Below are 23,475 nucleotides of genomic sequence, written 5' to 3'. Positions count from 1 at the left end.
CTTCTGCTAAAAGAGGAGCTCATTGATTACCTCACACTCTCTGTGGTGAGCACACACTTGTGACGCAATTTGAAATTTCACAAAGAGGACATGATATTTAGGAAAGGTACTTTACAAAGAATAGACACACTGAGAAAAGGATCTGAGATAATCTCAGATACTGGGATATAAACCTGTGTTGTGAAGGTGGGGTTGGGTGGTGGCTTGCCACAGGGGTAGGAGGGCTTCATGGCTGAAATGGAGGCTTTATCAGTGAATCAAAGAATTTGTAACAATCAATGGGACCGGTGTTCAACCCTTATATTCAGTAGAATTACTCACATTTAAATAAGGAAGACTCCAAACAGCGCTGGGAGGGGGAAAGATCACTGAATCAGTGGAGTCATGGTAGTTCTTAACAACAACATTGGAACGTTTCTGGTATTTCAAGAGGTCCAAGAGGTCTTTCAAGATTTTAAAAACAACTTGGAATTTGTCATTGAGAGAAGGGTCAGTTTCAAAAGGTGTAAACAGGTGAGGCCAGAGGATTCAAACAGGTGTATGGTCTTTCTGTGTTTTGGGTCACTTACTGATGGAACAAGGCCAACAGTAAAGGAGCCAGAGATGAACAGGAACGGTACTGTGGATATAGCTTCCATTACTCCCTTAAATGAATAGCCACTGGTGTTTGTCAGTCCAAAGGTCAACAGGTTCTCTTATTTAGTAGTCTCCTCTATGAGGTCATACCTGGTTTGTGCTTGCATCTCCTGCACACAAGACAACAGGTTTTGCTGCAGTGGACCACCTTGAATCTCCTCAATGACCCCTGGAGGCCCATTTTGAGAAACTCCTTTGACAGTTGTGGTTGAGACTGTTTTCTAAAGAAATACATGAACCCAGTCCATCACCGGTGACATCCCGCAAGTTTGACATGCCACATCCCTCTATTAGTAAATGACATGTGTTAAGGATTAGAAATGATATAGATTACATACAGTATCACTAAACTAACAATCTAAATTATAGAAACAACATCAAACTCGTCATCTCCAGCAGTCTATAATCACACTAAAAGCGCGTGCACGTGCATACCGGAAATCTTAAGTCAGAAGAAGAATGCTTTTCTAAGGATACATATTGGAGCAGCTCGGGGGAAATACAAACACTATTTTTAAGTAAAAAATTATAAGAATTTATCATTTCCTCCAAAAATGTGAGGACACTTAAGATGATGCATTGACGGGAAGTTTTACAGTGCTACTACTTTAGCTGAGAACAGAGTAAGGCTTAATCTGGAGTGAATTTAAGTACGCGAATAACTTATTACTAATGTTCAGTCAGCTCAGCACTCGAGTGAAAATTCAAGATCAGAAGATTAGGTCAACTGTGAAAACCAGCAGAAAGAGGAGTGATGGGAGCAGGAGAAAGAGAATGAGCGTGATGGAAAGAATGGTGAAGAAACGAGGAGAGGCATGAAGCCATAAACGTGGGTAGAAAATAATAAGCAAAGTGGTATATAATGAATTTTGACTGCTTTGGCGGGCTCTCTGAATAAATGAAGGCAGTCATGGCTGACAATAGCCGGGTTGGGTTAAAGGGGTCGTGTGTGTGGACAGGTCAGGGGGGGTTGAGGGTCAGATCTCTCCTATTCATGACACCCCAAGTGTTGCCACACTCACACACAAACACACGCACACACATACGTATGTCAGGGGCACTTTCCCAGCGTTAGTGGCCGACGCAGATCTGGGATAGTTCAACATCGGGTGCACTAACTTTTCACAGAGAGGTCAAGGGTGGAGATGGTGTTTGTGTGTGGGTGTGTGTGTATGTGTGTGTGTGGAGAAATTATAGAAGGAGAGAGAAAGAAAGGGGAAATCTTCATTGTTTTGACCAGATTGCAGAAAAAAGACTGGGAAAGAAAGAAAAAGTGCATAAACTGAAGTTATTGAGGCTTATACTTGTCTTAAATGACTGGATCACCCAAATCACAAAAACACAGATTGTCTCACTAATTGTATAGCCATTTAGTTTTGGTTTTATTTGTCTAGGCTTTGAAATATCAAGCCCTGAGATTTTCTTCCCCATTCCCAACAAAATAGGTGAATAGAATTTGGAAAGGTGTTTTCAGGGACATTTCTACCCTCATCCTTAATTCAGAGTTCTTGCTGTGACGAAATAGTGATGTAAAAACTGAAAAACAACATGTTCAGCACCTCTTCCTGAGTAGCATGGACAAATGATTCTGGAAAGACAAGTTGCAGCTGAATTCAAACTGTAATATTTAATTGCTGGGAACACCAGAAATGAAAATATTTTCACCTTCATTGTACTGGAGCGGCAGCAGAAATCTAAACGACAAATATCTCCAAATTCAAGCGAAATAAACAACAACTATCTGTATGCTTCTACTGAATAAAAGTGGACCAAATGTGGGTTTTTTTTTGGAGCTGCTCATGCATGTGTGCCCACAAATGTAGATGCCACCAATCTCTCTTTCATCAGGCAGGAGGTGAGAGAATGAGTCATGGCTCTAGGTTAGGATGTGTTAGAGTGAAAGTGCTTCTGTCTTTTGTGCGTTGGGACCAGCGACAGCTATAGGCAGCAGAGAGTCATGACATTCTCACAAGCTTCCGGGACCTTTATTGCTGTGGCAATAATCAATAGCGTTCCCACAGAGACGTCTTTTGGCTGGGTGGGTCAATACCTGTCACTCAGGGCCCGATGCCGTGGCACACGCCCTCTTACTCAGCAGCTACAGAAGCCTCACTCTGTCTGCTCTGCTCATCCAATGTCCACTTAGGTATCTTAGGACATTTCCACAATTTAAAGGAGTCATGTGTTTTATCTCAGCTCATGTCCAATTGAGAGTGAAAATCCATAGTGACTAATAATGATTTTGATTATTGTTTTTGAATACTATATATCGTACGTGTAGTGTTCCATTTACAAAGATATAAAACAGAGAAAAACAGCCGATCTTCACATTTGAGCTTGTACCAGAATTTTTTTTTTCTTGATAAATGACTTAAACGATCGATTATCTGCATTTTTAATAACAAATGTTCTTGTCAATCCATTAATAGGTTAATCTTTTCTGCACTAAACACAGCTGTAGTTACTTTTTTTGTTGGTTCATAAAATTCCAACCACTTGACTTTTTGAAACTCTTTCAAAACAAAATTCTTAGCAGTATCAATAAAATAGAATCTGTATTTCACTTTTATTATTGTACATTTTGTTGCACAAAAATCAAATTCAGTAAGTATTTAGTACTGATATTGATTGTCTGTGACTTTGTTGATTTTCTTTTGCAAAGAATTCTTCCTTCAGCTCAAGAATTTAACTATTTCTGTCAGTGTGTTTTTGTTTATGTTTTTAATAAACTCACTATGTTTAAAACACAAATACTGAACCTTACAGACATCATGATGTTGGTCACAATGGACAGTGTGAAGAGGCAGCAGCATAGATGAACTGACTACCAGGCCAATGGGTTGGGTGGTATTTTTATATGTTTCCCCCAAGTGGCCAATACTGCTGTTTGACTCAAGCACTTAAACAGGATTGCTTCGGTAAAAAAAAAAGACTTGTACACGTTATGTCCAGTCTTTAGACAACAGCACTTAGTCAGCGCAAAGAAACTGATGTTAAGACTAAATGCTCTGGCGATGCCTGAAATAATGAGATTATGAGGTCAGTAATCTTCTCCCATGAAACAGATCAAAAAATAACTATATATCTATATATGTTTTCTTATCTTTTTTTTAAATGGATTGGATTGGATTTAAATGTTGCCAAATAAAATACCCGCCCAGTGAATTGATTTAGCAGTAGATGATGATGACGATGAGCCTTGCAGTCTGGTTTTAAGTGAAGTAGAGGGTTTAACTGAAAGAAATATCTAGATAATGAGACGTTTGGACGTTCTCTGCAGCTCATCTTCTACGTTTATCCTTCTACAGTTTTGAGTCAATTTAGAGATTTCGCTGGCTGAGGGATGATTCAGGAATTTCGGCTTTTTTAACTTTTAAAAAACTCACAGAAATCTTAATTTTGCAAATGTACTCAAAGGCAGGTTCACGTTTGTATCGTTCAGTCTTGCAAACACTGACATACAATAACTAATTACAGGATATTTGTGAACACTCTCGAGCCCTGTGATCTCTACAAAGTAATGGTGAGATTAGTGCAGACTTCTCTGCTTCTCATCCTCTCTGTTACTCCCTGGATGACGCTGTCTGTCGCCTCGTTGCCAAGCAACAGCGCAGCCACTGTCAAAGAATTCTGGGGGATGTTTAGGCAGCGGCATGCTTGGGGGGAAGGGGGTGTGTGTGTGTGTGTGTGTGTGTGTGTGTGTGTGTGTGTGTGTGTGTGTGTGTGTGTGTGTGTGTGTGTGTGTGTGTGTGTGTGTGTGTGTGTGTGTGTGTGTGTGTGTGGTGGCAGAGGAGAAGCAGGAGTGTGTACTGGTCGGAGTTGAGAGAAGCAGGACACACTCAGTTGTGCATTTATATGAGAATTTGCTTTTAATCTTTTAATCTCAGCTATAATGCCACTTGGTGATTCGTCAAGATCTATTTTACAATCCGGCCTTTCATCAGCGTTACAACGAACACTTCCTGATCTGTGATGAGTCAACTTTTTTTCACACCATAAATACTTGAGGTTTGCATGTATTTGATGTTTGCAGCGGTCACAAGGTCAAATTCTTGAGCCCCAACAACACAGTGAGCAATCTCCTGTCAGTTTCAATGGATAGTAAAATAACTAGAGTAAGACAAACACAAATATTTCGCCCATAAGCAACACTAAGTATATTAATTTGCAAAAAGAAAAAGTGTGTGTTCATATGCGACTGTACAACACATAATTAATGTATGATGAAAGCTAAGACTGTCTCTCTTGTGTGTCATGGCCTTAAGATTTCTATGTCTCTCTATAATTGGCTTCCTGAATTTTCTGTCTGGCTCATTTAAAGCCCCTAGTTATGCATCATATTTCCTGCCTATCTCTCACATTTTCTCCACTAACTTTTGCGAGCTGCCAGTTCAGATTAACCACTTTTAACACGGCTGCTGGGTGAAATTAGTGTTGCTCTCACAACAATATTTTCAGAGAATACAGTAGCTTGTACAAGTATGGATGGACTTGTGTTTATCCACTGAGCCTGTTCAGAAGCTCACCTTCCAATTCACCTCTTTGTCCATTTGACTCTATGTCCTATCTTGCCCTAAAACATGCTTCCCACTATAAATTTCATTGACATTCCCTGCCACAGCGTCGCCTCTCTCTCTCTCTCTCTCTCTCTCTCTCTCTCTCTCTCTCTCTCTCTCTCTAACCTCTCTCTTCTGCTCTCCTTCCTCTATAGCCGTGCCCCTAGCAGCAGGGAGGAGATGCCTTCACCAGAGGAGGTTTATTTTGAGGATTCCCCTGTTCCCTTTGTCCCTCTCCCTCCTCTCCGTCTCTCGGCGGGATGGTTTCATAGCCCACCCCGCCGACTGGGCCTCCCTCTCCCCTGCCAGGCCTTTTAGCCAGCGGGTTAAACATTGATTTGTGAATGGAGGGAGGCACAGTGGCCCCTGCGTGGAGTGCAGCGGTCCCCTACTGTTTCTGTGTGTACACATACACACCCCTACTATACGCCACCAAGACTAACAGCCAACATGAAAGCTATTGAGCTAAAAGGGTTTAATTCAACAACTGGGGTTGATAGTGTTTCAAATCTTTTCAGGTTGCTATTCATCCTTTAATTAATTTGATAAGATATGTTTTATTTAGTCTGACAATTTTCACATTCAGAAGTGTTTCTTCTCAACAACTGTAGCTAAATACATACTTGAAGGAACTAAAGGAACATTTTGAAAGGACAAAATGCTTTCATTGCTTGATCTTAAAGTGATCCTTATCGCCTTAAAAAAAACTGAATCTATCTAATATTTAAATGTTTTTGCTATCTGAAAAAAATTCCAGTTAAACAGAGAAACTTAGTACTTCAACTGATCCCACATTTCATGCATCACTTGTTGAGCTGTTAAGTTTTTTCCACACCAAGGCAACATTTTTAGATCCAAATAACAAAGAACCATTGCAGGTGTTTTAGGATCTTAACAGTATGCTATATGTTCAATGTGGTTACAAGGTAAAATAAAAAAAAAAGCATCTTTGCACAGTGGTGCTGGTGCACAGTATAAATCTCTTTAGATCCATAACCCAGAGAAAGAGAGGGATGTCAAGGTGAGAGTGAAAGGGAGACCCTCTTGACTTCTTACTGGGTTTCCCGCCTCTGGAAGGGTCCTGGCATGAAAAGGCAAAGAGAGGGAGAGAGAGAGAGGGGAGTGGAGATGGAGGGGTTCGCTTTTCACCACTCAAAAAAAAAAGAGCAATGAATGAATGACTGGCTGATTGAATGAGAGGCGGGCTGGTGCTGAGAGGGGCTCCGGCCCTGTGGATCAGCATAGGTTAACTCGGCTTCTTCAGAAGGATGGAAATGGGGGGTGGGGGGGATTGAGCTTTAAAGAGGAGGATCCCCCTGCGCCCGGGGTGGGATCAGACAGGATGATTTATTAGAGAGAGAGAGAGAGAGAGAGAGAGAGAGAGAGAGAGAGGAGGTAGAGTTTGTGAGCATCAGAAAGCTGCAGAGGGAAGGCAGCATTCAAAACTGCTGATCTGCAGACATGAGGATGGGCTTGATTCAGATTCCAGAGAGAAAGGGACTCGAGCTGAACACCTCTCACCTCTTCAGTCCTGTTCACAGATGTATACAAAACCCTTTTACGCATGTCCATTTTTTTTTTTCTCACAGTGCATAAAATGCAATTCTATGGGCATACAAAGAGAAAGCGTTACAGAGCTCTCTAATAGGTTTTTTTTTTTTTTGTTGTTGTTGTTGTTTTAATGCTTGTAAAAAAAAAATACTTAAACTGATCTCATTAGTCAAAGTGTTCACGGTGTAAACAGGTGCACCTGAAGGGGTCAAAAGATGTAACCTTGGCGTTTTAAAATAAATAAAAGAACAGCTGCACAAGTGCAACATAATAGGAGTTTATTGTGGAAAAAGGACATAATGCAATGCAATGTAGCGTATACACAAAATAACCATTGTGTGTGTTTTTTCTTTTTTTAAATTTGTTTTCCATTGTATCTTTTTGTATGAACTGTGCTGCATAAATACAAAAAAAAAAGTGCAATTTGGCCACTGTAGCCCCCCTTCAATCGTCACATGATCATCATCATATAATCGACTCATTTTTCTGTCACTCAGGACAACACTTCTCCTCACAGGCCTGCACACAGTGAGGCTGGCCCTTTCTGCAGCAAAACGTCTGCACATGGCGCTGAAGGCACCGCTTTATGCCCAAGTGCCCGGTTACAGCGTTGCACTAGTTTGCTCACACAGGAGAGAGAGAGAGAGGGGGGGCAAACACAAGACAAACACTAAACGTCATGCAGTGCGGTCAGAGAGTAAACAGTGTCGGGATTGTAATCTCTTTTTGGGGTAGAAAATAGGGCTGTTGTGTCTTTAAGAGGGGCTGCTGGTCCCTCATCGCAGCTGCTGAGTGTGTGCGTGTGTGTGTGTGTGTGTGCGTGTGTGTGTGTGTGTGTGTGTGTGTGCGTGACACAGAGGACAGCGGAGATTCATTACTTAAGCAGTACAATGGACATTTATCACCCCGTGGTGTTATTCAAATTCAGTACCAAGCGAGGACCTTCTCCACTCCTCTCTCCTCTCTCCGCCGCAGCGTTTATTGTTGGAGCAGCGTAAAGAGAAGGAGCCAGGAGGGCAGAGAGGCAGGCATCCAGTCAGCCAGCCAGCCAGCCAGCCAGTCAGTCAGCCAGTCAGTCCCAGAGATGGGGAGGAAGGCAGGAGCGTGTGACCGGAGTGGACGATGCCTCAGCCTCTTTTTTTTTTCTTCTTTTTTCTTTTTTTGTCACCATCCAACGCTGCTCGCTGAGAGATCCGAGAGGACACACGTCGTGGGAACCGAACCAAGGACGCACCGACGGGAACTAAGGGGTTTCCTTCTTCTTCTTCTTTTAATTTCGATTTCATCAACCACTATAAGATACCAGAGGAAAGAACGTGCACGCTGCAATTGCCTTTTTTTTTCTAATAGGAGGGGATATTGTTATGTATTTAACATCCGTGGAGAGCCATTGTGTATCTTGAGGCACCAGAACTGAACAGTCTTTCCCTAAATCTATGACAGTATACAGGTGCAGAAATGCCGTTTCACCTCGGACTTTAAATTGAAATGAAGTCCACTTGAGCTGTTTGATTCCTGTCTTTTTTTTTTACTTGTTTTTCTCTCTTTGAGGCACTTTAAAAGTGCGATTCTCTGGTGAACCAAAGGAGATGACATTCTACTTTAAAGATGCAATGTCCATTCAGCCATCTTAAGGGCCCAGATATCTGGACAGACTTGGGCTTAACTTTACAACTAGCAACCAGTGTAAAGACCCGGAGACATAACAGCAACTGTAAGAGAAAGTAGGACATATGAGTGTTTCAAACAGCAGTAGAAAAAAAAAGTCACAAAGTGATTTCGGCTGCAACGATGCCTCCTTATAATTATCAAACAAATGCAAAACAAGAATCGACTTTCTTCCAGTGTGTCAGTCCAACAGAGGAGATCAGCTTCTGAATAAGGGGATGTGCTAAAGCAATGTTTTTCATCCCCAAAAAAAAATATATATATATATCTTGAGGTTTTAGTTTTATGCTGAAACAGCTCAGAGTTGGAAATGCACAGTGAGATTTCTTTCAAGAGAGGCCGAATCCGGGGCAATGCTGAGCAGCGAGGATGTCACAAATAATGCACAGTGCTGCAACTCCCTCTCTTTGTAGGGAAAAAAAGGGAAAGAAAACAGGTTTTAGTGTCAGTCACAGCCAATACTGTCAAAAGGGCATCGTTTAGGCAGCCGTGGCAGGTGCAGCCATGGGCCTCTTCTGTAACTACCCCCACACGTGTGATTTAAATAATCAAATGCTTCATTTCTTCCTTTTTAATCTTGGCAGAGGATATACAGGAGGCTTTAGCGACTGATTGTCCAAACGCAATTCTTGAGTAAACTCAAATTCAACCCCAAGAATTGTGTATGGACATCTGTTGCTGCAGACTCACATTCATCACTGCTGGCTTTGGCCAAACGCCACATGAAGAATGTAAGGCCTCCGAACCACAAAGAGGGCCACAGAAGGCTCTTTAGTCTCGGTTTGTTTGTGTAACTGTCTCATTTCAGGTAAGATTCAAAACCACGTTTTTTGTTATGGAGGAATCAGACGCGGGACTGGGCCAATAAAGTGGAGGAAACCTTGTTCTGCCTCGTGTGTAATGTGTTTTTCGAGATCTTGGTTTGGCCCCGATTTGTATTTACAATTAGTCGAAGATCTAATCAAGAGTGTTTGTTTTAAATGGCAAATATCGACTGGAAGGCGTCGATGTATCGACTGTGTTTGGCAAATAGTAGAAAGCAGTGAGGTGAGTGCTGGCAGAGTGAGGCCTGCATGCAGCACACAGACACTGGAGCATCATTTACATGAAGTCATGCACGAGGAGAATAAATACAAATTAACGAGGCAGATTAAATAGGAGAAAAAAATGTCAAAAGCTACATTTGGATTTAAAAAATAGCTTCTTATAGAATTCCATATGATTTATTAATATATAAAGAGCATGTTTAGGCAAATCCTTAAGTGCACCTACAAGAAGGCATGCTACCCACATATATATATATATTACTTAAACACAATTTTATAAACGCATTTGGTGCTTCTTAGGGAAGGTCAAATGCAGTATTATGGGCTACTACATATTAATGTGTTACAGTGCTGTGAAAAGCTTAAAAGAGCACAAGAGGCCTGATGACTGATCCTCAAATCTCTGGAGCCAAACAGCGTCACTGATAAATCACGTGGGACACTTATTGCCCATTAGGTGTTTTTTATCTTTTTACTTTTTTCATTCTTTCTTTATTTAACGATTTTACTGATGAAATAATTCGAATTATTCGTTTTTAAAAGACAAATGATTGAACATTCAAACAAATAAATAGATAAGAAATTATTAGTTATTAACGATTCATGTAAATATATTTTAAAATATACTATATTACCCCTAAAGATATTTTCTTAATTCAAATATATTTTTAAACATTTTTTTGTAGGCTCAGCATTTAATTTAAAACAACAGCACATCCACAAAGTCAATGTGTGTGTGTGTGTGTGTGTGTGTGTGTGTGTGTGTGTGTGTGTGTGTGTGTGTGTGTGTGTGTGTGTGTGTGTGTGTGTGTTGTTTTTGTTCAACATTAAAGGCTAACATTTCTTAATTCCAGGGGATCAGTGCATCATGGCTGCTGTTCCAGAAATAACTCTGTTTGAAATGGACCCTGCTACTGATTCACTTTACTTATTTTACAGAATATCAGTAGCCTCTAAATAACAATTGTTTATTAACTATTTAAATATTTATTTGTGCACGTGTTTTTCTGCGTGTGTTATCAAAATTCATCTGCATAATACGAACGTATTTTACTGAAATAAAGAGCTTCTTTTTAATTAATAAATAATCAGTAGGTTCATTGGTAAAATAAAAAAAAAAGCTGAGTCTGGTTACATTTCGATTGTTGCGATAGATGCTAAAATACTTCTTATTTAGAGTTATTTGGACAAACAGGCTGTTGGAACTGTATATTTCTAACTACAGTGTTTTTTTGTTCAGCTAACACGTCTTGAGTTTCAGCACTGGATTAACTGCATGAAAACTATGGGATGCAAACCACGATGGACAGTAAATATGGCAACAGTTGCTTTGGTAAACATAATCGAAATATGTGGGTAAAATATGAATTTTCTTTAATGTACGTAACAGAAGAATACTTAAAAAAAAAAAGAATCATCCTCAGTCTGATAGAAAAAAAAACTACTTAATCAATGCTATTATGTAAAACCATAATCTAGCAGTTTTTATGGCCCGTCACTATATGGCTGTTTATTACAGACAGGAGATACAGGTAGCTCCTTATGATACACCTTTGTGATCTGATGGTGAGGCCAGGTCGGTTCTTTCACCACCAGCAGCATGGCCACCATCTCTCCTGACCGGTGAGCAGGATCAGTGTGCAGGATGTGGACTGGCCTATAAACTGTGCAGGTACTAGTCCAACCTCCTGCATGTATAATGAGAGTGGAAATAATGGAAATAATGGAAACTGAGTGGGAATAAAAAATGTGGGTACAAACCTAATTTCACATGGGAAAAGCTAGTGTCTCAAGTTATTATTTATAAGCATTAATAGATACAATAAAATAAAACAAAATACTTACATATTCATATATATCTACCACAGCCAACCTTTGATGTTGTTAATATTTGGTCCAAAAATGTAACACGGTGGCCTATAAGAGGCATCAAGTCTACATACACATGCAGAAATCACCTTTTGATCATCACACACACACACACACACACACACACACACACACACACACACACACACACACACACACACACACACACACACACACACACACACACACACACACACACACACACACACAGTCTCCTCAGTATCCCAGGCCTGCACTAGCTGACACAGTGCTACACTTTCTCCTCTCTCTAACCCCCTCGCAGCCTCATTAGCATTTCCTTTCTGCCGGCCTTTATCGGCCGGTTTCCTGTTGCAAATCGGCCTCCACAGCCGAGAAAAGGTTTTAGGTCGCCCCGGGCGTTCAGGGGAGGGCAGCCGGGGGCCAGACCTCGACCTCCCGCAGTGGTGCTGTAGTTCACACCCCACCCACCACCATCACACACACACACACACACACACACACACACACACACACACACACACACACACACACACACACACACACACACACACACACACACACACACACACACACACACACACACACACACACAACACACACACACACACACACACACACACACAACACACACAGAACACACACACACACACACACACAACACACACAGAACACATACACACACACACACACACAACACATACAACACATACAGAACACACACACACACACACACCACATACACCACATACAGAACACATACACACACACACACACACACACACACACACACACACACACACACACACACACACACACACACACACACACACAACACACACACACATACACACACACACACACACACACACTCTCCCTCTTATGCATATTCCAGCTGAGTGGGGCTTTAGGACGGTAAAATCTTCCACAAGTCTCGTTTAATCAGCCTAAAACTGCAGTGTGATCACAGAGCTGTGGCTTACATCGATCAGATATAAGCCACCAGCAGGAACAATCGAAGCGTGATGTAAAATCCTAATTGAGAAAAACGTTTTGATAGCCCTCTGCGTGGGGTGCAGGCTGCGGTGGGACTCTGAAGTTCATTCAGTGCAGAAACAGTTGATGGGGTTTTGGGGGAGTTGTAAAAGAATAAGCTTTATATTGGTGAATAATAATCATAATAGATGAAAAACAGCAGTAGAAATTCTCTATAAAAGATATTATTTATTGCAATTGCGATACTCTTTAATATATTGAATAGAAGGCAATAGGAATGAAATGTTCCTAATGTATTGTATCATTAATGCTTATTGCACCACTGTGCTTACAACTGGAAACATTTGCTCCTTTCAACTAAAGAATACAAATTGTTAAATATTTAGATAAAATACTTTTTTGAAAATGAATTACAGAGGTCAGGACACTACATCTTTTAAAAAAAATGCTTTTAATCTTTTATTTGTGAGAAAAAATACAAGAAACAAAAATTAAATCACATCGGTCCCAAAAAAACAAATCAATAACACTTAGGTAAATCTCTATTTTACCACAGATAATTAGCATTTCTAAGCACTATATAATCATTGTATCACACTCTATAATTTAGTTGTAAACAATTGTAAAAACATTTTTTGTTCAATAATTATTCGTCAACAACTGTAACCCCACGTTAAGCATCCGTAACTTGCTTTTAGGGTATAAATAAATGTTAATATTGTAAAACGGATGAAAAAGTCTTCATAGGAGAAGTTATCAATGTTGACAAATGGAAAAAACACCTAAAATATCCTTGTTAAATGTTTTGATACTGCTTAGAAATGCTAATTGCTTAAGCAAAGTGTAACCTTTTATTTTAGATTCATGAAGGACATTGTAGACTCTTAGATAAGGTCATTTTATCTTTCATGGTCTGGCTGGAATTGAGGATGCAGGGCGATGGAAGTTTAAACACCAACGGCAGGTATTTGCACTCAGCCCTGTGAGTTGGCCAGTAGGACCAGAGCTTCATATACTGCCCTCAATACCTGTCCAGTTTGATCTTAAAAAGCAGAATAACCGTCTCACAGTTTCCACATTTTTCTTGGTAATCATCTCTGAATTTCCACTTATTCCTGTTGACCAAACGTCAATTCCGGTCAGACCTCTCGGTGCAGGCTGACACATCCACAGCGACCAATGGGGTGGTGTGTTGTTGAGATGTGGAGGGGGGAGACTGAAGATTGCAGAGGATGTGGAGAAAAGGCTGTTACAGAGAAGGATATGTTGTACTGTGTATTCCTCGTTCATTTGCTATCCTCCATGAAGAGTAGAAATAAACACAACGTTGTCTTGGTCTTGTAGTTGGTAGTCCAGCTCCCCCTGAGGTTTAGAAAACACACAAAACATTCAATATTCAAACATCTCTACAAGTCAAAGGAGAAATATCTGTCTTTACTAATACAAATGTGCGTATTACTCCTGTGTTCCCACTGGGGTCCAATCAATGACAAACTTTTCATTTCATTTACATCCCGTGTTGCGTCCTGTAATTGAATCAATGGATTCAAATTGAAGCGTTCACTTTGTGTGTGCATGTAAATATGCGTTCAGATATGTGACCCCAAGGACAAACTTGTCTTGCAGCTGCTTTCACGTTACATGAAACATTGACTCAGAGAAAATGAGAAATCCCAGTATCAGTGAGGCTAACCTGCACCCACACACAAACGGTCCTGAATTGAATGTGAGGTATATACTGTTCGGGATCTATGCATGGAGACATGATGAGTCATTTAACACTATGATGGAAACATCCTGAAAACCGTCAACATTGGTTAAAAGATTGCATGTTTTTACAAGCTGCTAGAAACACACACACACACACACACACACACACACACACACACACACACACACACACACACACACACACACACACACACACACACACACACACACACACACCCACACCCACACACACACACACACACACTCTCTCGCTCTCTTCCCCATCTGACAGTTAACATGGCTCCCAGTGCTCACCATTAGCTCCCAGTCTGCATCGTTGATAAGCACCAGTATCCCAGGTCTCCTGTGGGAAAACACACCGTTTTGAGACAGACACATTTCTCAAAGGCAACACACACGCAACCACACGTATATGTGTGCAAAAATATAGGCCGGGAAAACAGAATGCCTCCATAGATTCACATAAAAAAAATTAAAAAACACAAACACAATAAGAAAATGCATGTTGCATCCAATAAAAACGTATTAAAGAAGCACTACAACAAATATTTAAATTATGTTAAAGAAAAGAGAAATCGCTTCCTCTATTTATTGGGCATGACATTTTTATATTCCTATTTCGAAAAAGAAATATGACTTATTAAATTTGTACTAAACATAAACACTTATAGTTAAATCTTTAACTTTTTTGTGGTGGTGTATTGGGTCACAGAAGTCTTTGCAAGCACAGTTTGACTAACAGTCATAATCAAATTAATAAATAATAGTAAAAGATAATTCATGAAAACACCTAAAAGTAACTATAAATAAATATTTTTATTCATATTATTTTTTCCTTAGCAAAATGCAGCCCATAGATAATAAGGCAAACATTTTAATTTTCAACACTTAACAGTATGAAATTAATAGACAACCAGTATTTAGTTTGAGAACACACACTGGTATATTACTGATAATAAATCTGACTGCATGGGTGTGTTATGTCCACGTTAGAGCCCATATGAGATCATAAACAAGCACTTTGGAGTTATTCCCATCAATGCTATGAACATTGAAATTGCTCTGATCTGAAAGTATGCATGACACACTTGTATTAGCAATCACAAACTCAGAAAATTGTTTTCTGGCTAACAAGGGCTGAATATAATTATCTTTTTTTTTTATACAAGAGACATACGCGGTTAAGTAAAATAGTAAAGAGATTGTGGGGGGGAAACAAACTGTCACTGACAATTAATGGCGGCCCAAAAATAACGTACAGGTGAAGCCCAAAAATATCACCACCCTTCAAAAGAGGATAATGGGGGTAAGGGGAGAGGGTAACAACAAACACCTTTGGGTGCTGTCTTCTTAACATAAACTGGTGTATTACATTTCTGAAAGCCTCGTAGGAAACTGTTTAGGTAACGTGGGTGGTGAGATAATGCCTGAAGCAGCTCAAATAAGCTTCTCTCCACCTTGATGCGCTATGACGTCAATGAGAAAGGGCAATGTGAAAGGAACCTGTGACAAACATGCGGCAAGCACACACACACACACACACACACACACACAAAAACAGGGCTGCTTTGAGAAAGAACAAAATAATGAAAAATAAAGATTGTCAGCTAATCACACACGCCACCATATATATATATATTTTAAAAAGATTAATGAAGAAACACCCTGATGATGGTTTGCTGAAAAACAATGTGTGCTTTCAACATCAAATACACACACATCAAATGTATAGGGTTTATAGGTAGGCCAGCTATTTCTCCATTCATTGGTTAGGTGGTGCTATAAATAGTCCTGCACAAAGGCAGCTGTAAAAGTCAGCCAGTCCTATAAGGCTGCTGTGAGCCCTGGACCCACACACACACACATTCATATACACATGTGCGCACAAACACAAAAGCTCACATGAACACATGAACACACACACACACACACACTTGCACACAGGTAATCATCTTACTGAAACCCATAACCTGAAGGCTAGACTGTTTTTTTCTTTCCTCTAGCATTTCAGCAGTTTTGAACTGCAGGAAAAAATGCTCCAGAAAGCTCCTCTACTCACAATCTACTTCAGTTTCATTGTCATCATTTCACATGTTCCTATAGAGATCTTCTGAGAAATCTTACAGTCACATTTGGCAGTAAATATTTTTGCTCCAGTGGCAGTGTGATGCATAACATATCCTTTAAGGTGATATTGTGGTACACAGATCCAAGTGTGTGTCAAGTGCACGCACACACTCACACAGAGTCTCCCTGTACAAAGAGCTCGGGCCGTTCCTTCAGGAGGTTCCGTTGGATCCAGACCAGCAGCTGCTTCACGTCCCCTAGAAAACACACACAAAGGCCATACACAGGCAGACAGCAGAGGTCAGAGGTCAGGGGGGGGGGGGGGGGGTTAAGGGTCAAGGTGCACGGTTCCAGCCCCCCGGTCGATGTGACGCGACAGAAGCACCAGGCGGGACGAGGCGGTGTATATGTGTTTGTGTGCATGTATATTTATGAGTGGATGTGTATGTCTGTGTGGGGGGGAGGAGGAGAGGACACTGGAAATTTGGGGGATGGTTGACTGATGTCAATGGCCAAGATCGACATTGTTCACCTTGGCTAGGAAGAAATTAAATTAATGTTTGGTGTGTATAATTCTAGAAACGACAGAGCAGATTAGAAATCAAAAAACATCTACGGCTCGACATTTTTAAAAAGGTTAAACTGAAGAAAAAAAAAGAAAAATATTAAGCCAGACATTTACCAAAAGAATCTTCTTCTTAAAAAATATAAATGCATAATATTTCTCTATAGCATCACACTTGTAATGAAGGTTTTCCAACGCAGGACAAATAAAATAATCAAAAAATCCAATATGAGAATAATAATAATATTAAATGCGTTGCTATTCGCCTGCGCTTGGATATCACCAATGCTTGATTTTTTCTATAAGTCTGACCTCTTGAACAATCAGACTGATCTCGTCTCAACAAAAGGCTGAGCCTCACTCAGACCGACTGACAGGAAGCCACAAAGGCAACGACGATGAGAGGTTTTAGGATAAATCCCCGCAAAACTACTAACGATGAATATATTACAGTTATGGCTGTTGTTAACATCAAGATGCAAGGTGGTCTGAGAGCTTTTGAGTGTAGGTGTATTCAATTAAATAAATGTATGTTTTGTAAGGAAACAGTGTACAATCATCAACAAAAACAAGTAAAATGCAACAAAACACATAAATCTAATATTTCCTCGTGACCATTTCCTGTTCGTATTTTTCGATTGTGTATTGTGAGGGTTTATGATCTCAGATGCCTTCTTAATGTACATGAGCACGACGCCCCGCGATAACATTTGAGAGCAGCACTGCGCTTTCTGGTAGCCATATCACACACACTCACACACACACACACACACACACACACACACACACACACACACACACACACACACACACACACACACACACACACACACACACACACACACACACACACACACACACACACCATCAAAATGAACGGTATAGGCCTCCTTGACCAGTTTACATAGGAAGAACAGAGGAGATGTGTGGTAATATACGAAGAGAGAGTAAATAAACAGAAGAGAGCGAGACAGCAAATACATTACAAGAGAGGAAGAGGAAACGAGCGCGGCAGCAGGAGCAGGAGCAGCAGATGGAGCCGATACGAGGGCAAGAGGACGACCGCGAGTCATCCCAAGCCAGGTGTAAGGAGAGAGCTGAAGCCGTAGCAGGTAGAGACGATCACACAGGGATTCAGGAGGCCAGCTGGGTCAAAGTCAGAGCTAATACTATGCAAGGAACACAGCAGTTTTCACATTAAACAAAATGCAGAAAAATGCAGGAGGAAAAAAAGATGCTCACAGGTGAAGCAAAATTTTGATTATTATTTTTTTTTTTTTAAACTTTCAATAAATTATTATATTAGATAAAAAATGCAGGCATATATTTTGTGCATATATAAAATGACATTATGGGGCCGTACACCATGAAAATACCGGATTTTTTATGGGTTTTCAGATTACGAAATGATACTGAAAGAGGGGTTATAATCTATTAAATAATAATCTAACAAAAATGTTTTTCTTATAATCTTCTGTGTAGGAGTCATCTTTTAAAATTCAAGGTTTCATTTATTCAGCCATAAAATGATATAAATGACTTGCTGATAAAGCATTTCATATAAATAACCACAAGATGTAATAAAGATGTAATAAAAAATACAAACTCATTTGTATTTTATATACTTATGGAATGCTGTTCTTTCATTGTGGAATAAAAAAAAGGCATTCCACACTGTTATAAAATAAATATCAAAAGGCCTGCTTGAAGCATGTAGCTCGTGACAAAAATATTTATAGAGGAGCCTGCCTCGCCACTGATGAGGGCAACAGACCGTGTGGATGATATGTGATGTATAAGGTGTGTGTGTGTGTGTGTGTGTGTGTGTGTGTGTCTGCACATGCAGCCTGTGTGAATGGTGCTCAGGTAAATTGCAGTGCTGTCGGCCAGCTCAGTAGTATAATGATAGTGCTAGTTTTCTACAGTTCCAGGCCTCCATATAAAAATAAAAAAAAGACAAATACTTCTCCCTGCAACACACACACACACACACACACACACACACACACACACACACACACACACACACACACACACACACACACACACACACACACACACACACACACACACACACACACACACACACACACACACACACACACACACACACACACACCAGAGTAGGCAGTGAATATTGACCTGCACCTCTGCGGGGCTAAAAACCGAACTAATCACTACAGCAGTCATAACTCCTTCTTTGTGGTCACTCCTTTCTTTGCTCTCTCTCTCTCTGCCTTTTAACCATTGGTAATTTTTCTCCACCATTACCCCTCATTCGCTCTTTCATCCTCTCGCCCATTTACTTTTTCAATTGCTCTCTCTCACACACACACACCCTCTCTCATTCTCTCGTAAAACCTGCTCTCCTCCCCTCTTTCATCTTCTTCCATCTTTAGCCTTTATTTTTATTTCCCTCCCCCGACACACACAAGACAACATGTTAAAAGTTGCACATAGAAAAATAAATAGGTTGTCTTAGCTCGATACACAGATCAATAATAATTCAGACAGCTTTTTTATAACAGAAAACAGTCATCAGGCGCTGCCCTTTTAATGGCTTTCTTGTAAAAGGTTACACGTAGGGCAACCGATGTACGTCATGCAGAATCAAAAGTACTGTTTTAAAAAAAATGGAAAACAATGTAAAGTAATAAGGAGTCAAGAGAGGTGAAAGGAAAGAACTATGACAGGTGAAAGTTTTTTAAAGCGCTTTGCGGTCCAGGTAGAGGGGGAAAGAAAAACGAGGGAACAGACAGACAAGAGAGAGGGAAACTGCGTCACAGGCTCCTGAAGCATCTTGGGATGGCTGCGTTGCGTGGGTATAGAGAGGAGACACGGGAGGGAGGGGAGGGAAAGGGCGCCATTTTGACGCTGATTCAAAACCGTAGTCGCCTTTCTTTTGTGCGTGCAGTATTTTCCCCCCTTTTCACTCCTTTTGCTTTTCTGTCTTTGTGCGATTATGACGGTCATGTGAGGGGGGGGGGGAGGATGAGCTATCCATCTTTCTGCTGATGCTGGGGCAAAAACTGTGTGATCCTTAGACCATGGGGTTTTGTTGTGTGTGTGTGTGTGTGTGTGAGAGAGAGAGAGAGAAAAATAAAGAGAGAGAGAGAGTGGGGGTGGGGTCTTTCCGTTGAGGGTCATCAATCACCGACTGGGGTCAAAGAGAAATACGAAGGATTCAGAACCAATTATATCTGCCTTCACCCCTTCTGTACTAACACACACACACACACACACACACACACACACACACACACACACACACACACACACACACACACACACACACACACACACACACACACACACACACACACACACACACACACACAGTTGTGTAAGGCGAAATTAGTTCGGAGCGTCATTTTCTGGATCAGCAAACCTGCCAGCAGACACAACTAGTTCAGTCTTAGGATCATAATGAGCAAATATGTCCAGGAAAGGTTATGTCAGAATGTCTGTGCTCTTGTGAAGTTGAAATTATGAACTGTGAACAACATGGTGAAACCTCCGGATTTCACACACACAGACACACACACATATACTCATATCTGGCTGACATTCCCTGTTCTGGTCAACTTTTGTCTTTTTGTTGTCGTGGTAACATCAGTGCCATGGATGAACACCCTTTGGTGAGTTAAATACCGAAGACACATATTTCTCTCATTTGCTCCCTCTGTCTGTAACACACACACACACACACACACACACACACACACACACACACACACACACACACACACACACACACACACACACACACACACACACACACACACACACACACACACACACACACACACACACACACACACACACACACACACACTCAACATTTAACCTCTAGGCAACTTCCATTCACTTCACTTCTCCCCTTATTTTCTCAATGACCCCGGACCTGAACAGGGTTTGGGAAATAAAATCGGGCTGCAGGCAGGTTTTCCCTCGACTCCTCCATGTGAGTTAGTGACCTATATTGGAAGGAGCCTGAATCCCACAGCAAAATGAAAATCTAATCAATTTGGTTCCTGAGGTGGGAAAGTTTTTATGAACTGAGAAATGAGCACACGCCCGCCAAGTCAGACAAAATGATCTTGACCAAATAAAGAGCTCTGTCACCCTACTGCTCTTTTGCAACCAATAGAAAACACATAGACTTCCCCTTTTTGTACCCCCTTTACTACTTGCATTCACATTAACACAAATATTGGCATTAACAGTGGGCAACATTCACAAGTGGAAGGATCCATTTAGAGGTGAGGATGGAAGTAAAGAGAGAGAGAGGAGAAGAAAAGGGAAAGCGACAGGAGAAACATGGGAGAAGTTGTGAAAGAGAAGTGCAAAGGGAGAGCTAATATATGGCTTGTTTACATTGGTTTTTAATGCTAGAGAACATAATAACAGATCTTGAATCAACATTGAATATTGACCAGATTGTTTGCGTTGTATGATACTAGCACAGTGTCAACAAAATCTCAAAACATGCAAATTAAAACATGGCACATTGGTTAAAATAACATTTAAGTTTTAATATTCTGTTACAACAATGTCGTGTTTTATATCAGCTGATATATGCAAAAGATTTTTTTAAAGTAGTAAAAAAGCATTAATTTGAAAAGTAATCAAAGATGGTCCTTGTCTAACTGAGGGTTGGTTGACCACATTGCATTTATTAAACAATCCTGTTAAAATTAAAACAAATTATAAGACAAAGATGGGCATGATCTTTAAGTGACTCACTACAGTCTCTAACACTGTAAACACAGCATATATTTTAAAGAAAAGCATCTTGAAGATGTCATTTTTTTTTTTACAATGGGGCTCTAATTCTGACATGCACAGATAGGTGATACTCACAAGGTTCGGATTGGCTTGGAAGAGTCACATGATGTTCCTTCACACCATTAAAAAGCAGCTCCGCTCCACCACTAGAAAAAAAAAAAAAAGAGTCAGATAGGCTAATTAAGTGTGTGTTTTTGTGGTGTTTAAATACTTCCCCAAAATACAGGACAAACATGTCATGAGGTCTGCTAAACTGAGAGTACTGGAAAATACATCCATTATTCTCAGACTTGGGCCGTTTGGCCAGACGAAGATAAAGGTTTTGTATATCAAAGGGTCTCAGTGAGGAAACTCTGGGCCTTGAAAGAATCCATTAAGACACACTGGCTGCCAGGATCAGGTGTACAAGCTTCTGCACCCAAACTAATAAGGAGATCAGAGGAGGACGTTGTATGAAGACCAAAGTGCTGTTTAAAGAAATAACACACTTGTTCATTCTGGGATGCAAGAATTTTGAAGAGATACTAATTCTGGAAAACAAAAGATTTTTTTTTTTCAAATTCTAAGAATTTCTTGCAAATCAGGTTATAATCTTAACGACTAAAATAACCTTCGGATGCATTTAGACCCAAGCAAATATGAATGTATTATTGAAAACATTACTCCCCACATTTGTTAAATTGCACTCTTGTTATTAGACATTACCATATGTTTGCACGGTCCTCTGACCTGTAGTTCACTAACTAAAAGACCTTCCTATTATAACTGTATCCTGTCATCCTTTGTAGGAAATAATAGGGAGCTATGAAACCCATAAAACATATATTTCAATATAGATTTTCATCTGATGTCTGTTGCGGTCATATGTATTGTTATATTGAGAAGTCTTCGGCGCAGGCTGAAAACTCGCCTCTTCAAGAAGTACTACCCTGAGCCTTCCACTTAGCACTTATTGTATTCGTATTAGTTTGTTGCACTTATTGTATTCGTATTAGTTTGTTTCTGCACTATACTTTTGCTCTGGTTTATGCTTTAGATGCTTGTTTAAGAAAGGAGATGCACTTATGACTTCTGGTGACTAGTAGTTCTCTTGAATACCTATGTTGAATACACTTATTGTAAGTCGCTTTGGATAAAAGCGTCTGCTAAATGACTGTAATGTAATGTAATGTAATGTAAAAAGTAAGGAAATTCTCCCAGCAGCCAAGCACAAATACAACTTAAAGTCCTCATTTTGTGATGCAGCTCTGACTTGAGGCTGAGGTTTATATTGTGATTGGTGCAGGATTTCCTTTTATTTTGCACATCATTGATTGTGTTCAGAAATCCATGGCATGTTTTTAAAAAGGCATGCTTCTGCACATCTGGCTGAGCTGCAAGAAGAAACCAGGAGCCGACCGACTATGTGCGCCTGCGTCGTGGATGAGTGTGGAGAAAACCTCACAGATGCAATGGTTTACAGGCTGCACAGCGCAGCATGGTCAGACACAGAATATGCTATGAGTGGAGTCAGTCAGCTTTGTTCATTTCTGTCAATTAACAGAGAAAAACGCGACCCCACTATGGTGAATATTTCATAAACAAACTCAAAACTAGCAGGCAGCTAACTTAGCTGTTCCACTGATTCGAGGTCTTGTTTAAGTGAGCGAAAGGCTGGCGATACAAAAACAGACTTAATACAGATGTTATCCAACGTCATGTTGCAGCAAAACTGATCTCAGAACAACTAAACGGGCATTCTTAGTTATCGTAAAGCGTTTTTATATTCCCCTACCCAAACTCCAGGTGAATCGCTACGGGCGCTGCCATATTTTCTGCACATGCAGGAAGTAGTGGCAAGGGGAAGTCGGAAGTGACGTATTTGGATCAAATCTTTTCATACAACAGGATACATTCATATGTAAATGACTTCCAACCAAATTTTTGGGCATTTTTTTTTTATCAAGAACCGCATCAATATTGCAAACCGATAATAAACATTAAGAACAAGAAGGCAATAAAAAAATAATAATTTAATAATAAT

General features: G+C 40.3%; 1 protein-coding gene across 1 annotated transcript; it reads right to left on the bottom strand.

Moving 5' to 3' along the window:
* Window positions 1-12,763: 12,763 nt before the first annotated feature.
* urm1 (ubiquitin related modifier 1) lies at window positions 12,764-23,287 on the bottom strand. The gene is made up of 5 exons (XM_054612430.1): window positions 23,227-23,287; window positions 21,528-21,598; window positions 16,275-16,356; window positions 14,327-14,375; window positions 12,764-13,663 (listed from the first exon to the last, which is right to left on the bottom strand). The coding sequence occupies exons 1-5, from the start codon at window positions 23,259-23,261 to the stop codon at window positions 13,595-13,597; spliced, it is 306 nt and encodes a 101-aa protein (XP_054468405.1). The 5' UTR covers window positions 23,262-23,287; the 3' UTR covers window positions 12,764-13,594.
* Window positions 23,288-23,475: the final 188 nt, after the last annotated feature.

Source organism: Anoplopoma fimbria, chromosome 14 (genome assembly GCF_027596085.1).
Source record: "Anoplopoma fimbria isolate UVic2021 breed Golden Eagle Sablefish chromosome 14, Afim_UVic_2022, whole genome shotgun sequence".
NCBI classification, from domain to species: Eukaryota; Metazoa; Chordata; class Actinopteri; order Perciformes; family Anoplopomatidae; genus Anoplopoma; species Anoplopoma fimbria.
This window is presented reverse-complemented; position numbering and strand designations above follow the sequence as displayed.